General features: G+C 41.4%; 1 protein-coding gene across 1 annotated transcript; it reads left to right on the forward strand.

The window, feature by feature from the left end:
• The first annotated feature begins 6,776 nt into the window (after positions 1-6,776).
• On the forward strand, positions 6,777-7,088 carry LOC122070371 (uncharacterized mitochondrial protein AtMg00860-like). The gene has a single exon (XM_042634518.1). The coding sequence runs from the start codon at positions 6,777-6,779 to the stop codon at positions 7,086-7,088; it is 312 nt and encodes a 103-aa protein (XP_042490452.1).
• The last annotated feature ends 518 nt before the right edge of the window (positions 7,089-7,606 follow it).

Below are 7,606 nucleotides of genomic sequence, written 5' to 3' on the forward strand. Positions count from 1 at the left end.
ACTGCTTTTAATTTAATGTAGGGCAAGACCCATTTTACTTTAATGTAGAGTAAGACCCATTTTACTTTTCAGTACCCACGGTTGGCCTTCTCTGACAACCCTATGGGCATATTATGGGATGGAGTTCGCGACTCATACCTGGGATATACGTGCACTGTGATTGTGAATAGCACATGACCTATAACCTAGAATTGTAATCTAGGTGGATTAGGATAATAAAATTAACTTGCATTCATATAAGTACATTTGTATTGCAAATGATTGCTTAGCCTTTCTTTTCACTTACTGGGCTAGTGAGCTCATCCACGTGCACACCATTTTTAGATGATCTTACAACTTATCCGATGGAAGAGCTAGAGCCGAGACCCACTGTAGAGTTTTCAACTGAGGACTGGTGGGTCCTAGAAGATCTTGGGCACGGGGTTGAATGGCCGTGTGAGAGTTATGTTGCTGGACAACAACACTGATACCTACCCAGAATTCCTTTTGATTATTTTATGATTTTACTCCTTTTGTGCTCTAGATGTTTAAATTGTATTTCTTGTGTATATATCATGCCTACGGGCCCACATGTAAATGTATTATGTAATACAATTTTGGTATCAAGAGTATTGGGGTATTTATCGATATATATGTAAGACTTCATTGCTTTCTTTAGTTATGTGTGTGCTATGTAGTGGTTACTATATCAGATGATCCTGGCAGGTTTTGGGTTAGCAGGAGTTAATTCGGTCATCGATCCTGTTTTGTGTGAACGAGGTGTGACAACAGTGGTATCAGAGCATGATGCTCTACCTACTCACAGGATATATGATAGATCCCCTAGAATCTTATAATAGGACCCTGGGGTTGGGTAAACATAAAAGTTCTAAAGGACTAAAACTTGTAATAAGATGAAATGTCTAGATTCTTGCATTCCATGGCATGCATGGGAGTAGAATTTAAATAGATTAACAAAGGATCAATTGACCAGTTCTATAAACCATTGATTTAAAATTTTAACAAAAATTTGGGCAGCATTACAGCACTATATTGAAATTCTAAAATTTTAACAAAAGCCACCTGATAAAACATATATAAAGATAATTACAAAATAGGGTGACAACCATTGTCACCACCAAGCCACAATAGAATAAATCAAAACAAATAAAATTGTTCTAAAAATAACAAATCACCACATGAGCCTCTATCCAAGTCCCCAACCATAGAAATGTACCTAACGTACACCCACCATAGAATCGTTATCATCAAACAAAGAAAGAGAAATGAAAGATAAGGCCAGAAAGGAGGAAAGTAGAGGAAGAAGCCGCCACTCTGTCAATCGTCATCGTCATCCATGATGAAGGTTTCCCCGCCTGTAGGCCATGAGGTACACTAAAAGTCAAACTTGGCATTCATCATGGTGACCTCTTTCTTCACTCGACAGAAGTCGACAGTAAATCCATTAGAAACCCTATCCAAATCCTCAGTTAAGTACTGGAAACTCTACCCTTCTTAGTCAATGCTGTATCGCCAAACCTTGGATGACCCTCTCCTCCATGTGCTTAGAAATTTGATCTTGCCCTTCTTTCAGGGCACTAATACTATCCATAAATTTCTGAAAATCAAAAGCCCCACCTGAAGGTGGTGGAGCTCTAAAATACGGATCAGCAGCTTGAGACTCTAAGGGCTCCTCCTCGAGGATCTCATCCTCATCAATCTCCTCCTCATCTGGATGAGGAATATAGTCCTCATCCTCCTCACTAACATACTCTCCCTCCATGTCCACTGGCCCTTATCCTTTCGCCTCCTGTGGTGCACCCATCTGCACTGGTGACCCCATCCTTTTCAAGTTATCCCTGGTGAACCTGTCCCCAGGATACTTCCCCTCCTCACCCAACAAATCCACTTGGAAGTACTCAAATCCCTTAGTGAGTGATCTTCCATAAGGGAAACCAGAGTCATTGGGGTGAGCAGTGTGATACTCCATGGTTTTCATTATGACACAGGGGAGGCAAAGTCGGGGAGCACCCTCTTCCAAGGCCACGTAGATACAGTAAGCAAGATAGGTGGTTATGAAACTCACCTGGTTCCTGTGACCTGCTCTGGGGAGCAGGTTAAACTAGGCCAAGTGGGTGAACACAGGAGCGTCTGCATTGTAGGCTGTCTCAGACAAGGGACCCTTCTTGTGGCCATAAATAGTCTCATAGATGCCTTCTTGCATCTCAATGCTCAAATCTGGACCCACAGCCTTGATCCTTGGGGGATTGTAAAAGTGCACACCCTCCGCCAATATCCCAAGGGTTGCTACTAGTAAATCCATAGTCAAAACAATATTTACTCCCTTCACCTGACTGTGAGAGAGTACTCCAATTTTCGTAGGAGACCTCCAAGTTGTAACTAAAATATTGGACAAGGTCCTCGTAGCACAGGCTGTCGGGATAACGCATGGGTCCCAACCTAGAGCGATGAATTTTTCTATCATCTGATAAGCTAAAAAATCCTTAGTCACCACGGACTTCTCCATCATGACTGGCCTTTTGGAGGAAATGGACAAGGCCACAGCCATCTCGGGGCTGTGGAATAAGCTCTCATCAAAATTTGTCGGATCGATAGAGGGGGCCCTTAAGGGTCGGCCCCGCGATAAAGAGGAACCTGGGACCACATTTCTTCCTCTAGATATAGTTGTCTTCCTCCTTTTGGAGGAGGAGGCTGCCTCCTTGCCCTTCCTGGAAGACATCCTGAAACACCAAAGAGATGTGTAAGTGTAAATGAACCAAGGAGTATGAAGAGAATGTGATAAGCAATATTATAAAAGGGGGGGTGAGATGAACCCTAAGAAGGGTGACATAAGTGATAAAACTTCAAAATGTGATTGCCAATGTCAAAATGCAATGATGTTAAGTGTTGAAATTTAAAGGAAACAAAGAGTTAGATATACATAATGATAAATGAGTTAATGATGCTCAGCAAATAGATGAAGATGAAAGGAATTAAGGGGAAGGAAGGATATTTTCTCAAGGTCTAAATGCAATAAATAGATAGCAAAGAGCACAATGGTGGCAAATAGTTCATTAGTATTGAAGAGAAATGGATAGAAGTCCCAAACCAATAACTTGGGAAAAAGTAAGGGATTTTATATGAGTAAAATTGAGACGATCATAGGGGAAAAGTTTATGTATGCCTACAAAAGGATTATTCAAAACTATTTTACAAGCAATTGAGAGAGGATGGACATAGTGGTATTTTCATTCATTGGAAAAGGTGAAGAAATGAAGAAAACCCTCAAAATTTCCATCGATTTGGCTATAAAGGGGTAAATGTGTATCAAAAGGGAGAGAAATGCATGCACACACGAATGGAAATGACTTCTCTACTAATATGTGTGTGCATTGAGAGTAAAAAATAGCAGGTGAACCATCAATTTGCAATGAAGAAGAAAGATGAGAAGAAAACCCTAAAACAAAGAAATTAGGGTAAGAAATTGAGATTTTCTCTCTATAATTGGTCAATCAAGGCCAACAAACCATGGAAAGCATAAATGAAACACCATATTGCCAAGAAAATAATGTTCTATGGAGAAATTGAAGTATATAACGAGATTTAAAGTTCTATAACAAGAGAACACCAAAAAACATGATTCTCAAAGAAAAAAGAGAGAAAAGAGAACCTACTTGAGGATTTGAGAAGGTGGAGAAGAGTTGAACACCGATTCCTTGAGTGAGATCATGAGTTGAAGTGGGTGATAGGTCCCTCAAATTGCCCTAGACTGAGTTTGGAAAGAAGAAAGAGAGAAAGTGGGAAACCTTTTTTAAATGGTCTCAGACGAGATCGGCGGACTCCTGCCCGACCTTGCCCACCGGTTTTGCCCGCTGGTCTTGGTATCAAGGCCCAGAATGACACAAGTTTGGAATTTTTCATATTCTGTGCCTCATGGACCCCAATTAGACACCAATAGTGTGTGTTTTTCCACGTAGTTAAGCATCATTGTGAGACTAAACTATGTATTGAATAAATAATTGCAAGTGCGTTTGATCATGTGGTTTGGTGCATCAATGTAACCTGTGAGATAAAATGCAGTTGATTATGAATGCATATGTAAATGTTGTGAAACTCAATCAAATCTTACATCTTGGAATAATCCAACACCATGGTGCACACCAGATCTGGTGGTCATGTCCGTGGTACCTCTCGTGGTTGGCCACCCATTTCCCATGGACCTCGACCCGTGGGACAATCCTCTCACCCACCATAACAAGTGGAGCATGGTCTAAAGGAATTTCAGGGTAATCCACCCGTGAATGAGATTCTGGGTCCCCCGCATGCCATCACTCCCATGATGTGGCGACCCTTATACAATAGTCGCAAGGGCCCTTTCAGGAGCAATTGCTTCAGAGTAACAAACTTTCATTGCTGCTATGCAATAATACTTAAACCCTACTCTACAGGGTCAGCCTGCTAGAGGGGTTACTCCATAGGACCCTCCCATGGGGTCAGGTATTGGAGTGCAATCTGGAGGAACACCTCCTAGGGTTGTACCTCAAGATCAATTGAGAAGTACCCCTCCGGTTCCACCATATGGCACTCCCCATTTATGATGCCTCCACCTTACCTGTACTATCTAGCTTATCCACCTTATCATCCACCATCTACCACTACGGCAAAGGTGGTAGAGTCTTTTAAGAAGTACATGCCACCCATCTTCACCAAGGTGGGTAATGGCTGGTTGGAGCCGGATCGGTGGATCCAAGAGTTGGAGAAAGTATTTGATATTGTAGGGTGCACAGAGGCACAGAAGCTTATATGTGTAGGGTTGTAACTTAGAAATGAAGCTGAATCTTGGTGGAAAGCTTCCAAGTCTATACTGATGGCAACTCACCAAGAGCCTATTTGGGACTTGAATTGTTCTTATCATATTGCTATCCAAAGAGCTTTAGAGACTGCAAAGAGGAGGAGATTATGGCACTAACTCAAGGAAGAAAAATTGTTACAGAGTATCAGAAACAGTTTGAAAGCTTATTTTATTTTGCTCCTCACCATATGAAGTCGGCAGAGGAAAAAGCCTAGAAATTTTTAAAGGGGCTGAAGACATTTATTGGTGCAATGCTGGAAGTGTTGGACTTAAATGATTATGCATAGATTGTGCAAAAAACCAAGATAATGGAACATAACCAGAAGGAAGATCCACCCCTTACACCAGGACTGTGGAAGAGGACAAATCCATATGCTGATTCAGGTAGCCCGAGCAAGAGCTTTCGTGGGTCATACTCTTATGGTCCCTCTTCTCAGCAGCCTTATAGGCCATTGAGTTATCCTTCTCGATCGACTAGTGGACCGGGCACTACATCTTTCTGCCCTAACACTAGTGTGGTGCCTATGGCCCCGAGACTCCCTCGTCCTCCAGTTGCACCAAGATCAGTACAGAGAGCTCCCACTCCAGTTCAGACACCACTAAACTGATGCTATAATTGTCATTCATAAGGGTATTTCGCCAAGGATTGTTAGTACTTAGCTGCGGCACCACCTAATCGCACCCCTGTCCATAGACCTGCATTGACTCAGGGAAACCAACCTCAGGGAAAGATGTATGCCTTAATGACTAAGGAGGCTGAAGCCAGTACTGAAGTAGTAGCAGGTACACTCTAACTAAAAGAGTTGTGATAAATTTTGAGTAACCTGTTATACTTATATACAATGCAATGCTAGGTGTCTTATCAACATCAGGTATACTTGGATATGTCTTGTTTGACTTTGAAGCTTTGCATTCATTTAGGTCTAAGAGATTTGCTAGGAAGCTTGATGTGCCATCTAAGACCCTAGAATGCAAGTTAGTTGTTAGCACACTTACAGGCATAGTGGAACAGTTTAAAGAAGTGTGTGGGCCACGCTCAGTTGAGATTAGTGGAAGGAAGATGGATGCCCAACTTATCAAATTCAACATATAGAATTTTGACATCATTCTGGGCATGGATTGGTTGTCAGCTCATCGAGCAAACATGATTTGTGATGAGAAACAAGTTAAAATGATGGATGATGAAGGAGAAGAGCTTGGATATCAAGTTGAAAGGTCAAAGCGACCTAGTAAGACTATTATCTCTACCTTACAGGCGATGAAGTTATTAGAAGATGGATGTCAAGGCTACCTTGCATTAGTACTAGATGTGGATGCAAAAGTTACACTGCTAGAAGAATTGGAGGTAGTCAAGGAATTCCCTGATGTCTTTCCAACTACCACCCGAAGAGAACTGGAGTTTGCCATTGATCTAATTCCTGGAGCTGCCCTAGTGTCTAAGGCTTTGTATAGAATGGCACCAGTCGAGTTGAAGGAACTGTAGACACAATTGCAAGATCTGCTGAAAAAGGGGTTGATACACCTAAGTGTCTCTCCTTAGGGTGCACCAGTCTTATTTGGTAAGAAGAAGGAATGGTAGTTTGTGTATGTGCATCGATTACTGGGAACTGAACAAATGACCATCAAGAATTGGTATTCGTTGCCATGCATTGATGATCGCTTTGATCAACTACAAGGTGCTAGGGTGTTTTCAAAGATTGATCTCAAATCGAGTTACTACCAACTCAAGATTAAGAGCAGTGACATACCAAAGACAGCTTTTAGAACCCGATATGGTCATTACAAATTCCTAGTGTTGTCTTTTGGGCTATCCAATGCACCGACTACTTTTATGGATTTAATGAATTGGGTATTTTATGATGTCTTTGATAAATGGGTCATCATTTTAATCGATGACATTTTAATTTACTAGAAATCGGAAGAAGAACATGCAAAGCACTTGAGGATGGTACTGCAAAGATTAAGAGAACAGCAGTTATATGCCAAGTTCAGCAAGTGTGAATTTTGGCTTAAGCAAGTTGGATTCGCAGGACACATGGTGTCTGAGATTGGGATCGAAGTAGACCCAGACAAGGTTAAGACTATAGTAGAGTGGGAGGCCCCCAAGAATGTAACAGAAATTAGAAGCTTCTTGGGCTTAGCAGGCTACTACCGATGCTTCATTGAAAACTTTTCTCAGATTTCTACGCCGATGACTAAGTCAACCAGGAAAGGTGTGAAGTATGAGTTGTTAGAAAAGTGTGAAAATAGCTTCTAAGAGTTGAAGAAGTGGATAGTGTCAGCTCCTATATTAACCATTCCAAATGGTACAGGTGGGATGACAGTCTATATTGATGCATCCAAGATAGGGTTCGGCTATGTTCTCATGCAACACGATAAGGTGGTAGCATATGCATCCAAGCAACTCAAGGAGTATAAGAAGAACTACCCCGCTCATGATTTAGAACTAGCAATAGTCATATTCGCTTTGAAGATCTGGCATCATTATCTGTATGGGGAGAAGTGTGAGATATATAGTGATCACAAAAGCCTTAAGTACTTCTTCACACAATGAGATTTAAGTATAAGGCAGAGAAGATGGCTTGAGCTTATGAAGGACTATAATTGTGATATTCAGTATCACCCGAGTAAAGCTAATGTGGTGGCTGATGCTCTAAGTCAGAAGGCTCAGACTGTATCGCTTTCATACTTAGCTATTAGTCCACAGTTGATATAAGTGGTGGTATTGATGGATGAAATCCTTCTATATGAAGAAGGAACCTTGGAGGTAGAACA

This window comes from Macadamia integrifolia, unplaced genomic scaffold (genome assembly GCF_013358625.1).
Source record: "Macadamia integrifolia cultivar HAES 741 unplaced genomic scaffold, SCU_Mint_v3 scaffold90, whole genome shotgun sequence".
NCBI classification, from domain to species: domain Eukaryota; kingdom Viridiplantae; phylum Streptophyta; class Magnoliopsida; order Proteales; family Proteaceae; genus Macadamia; species Macadamia integrifolia.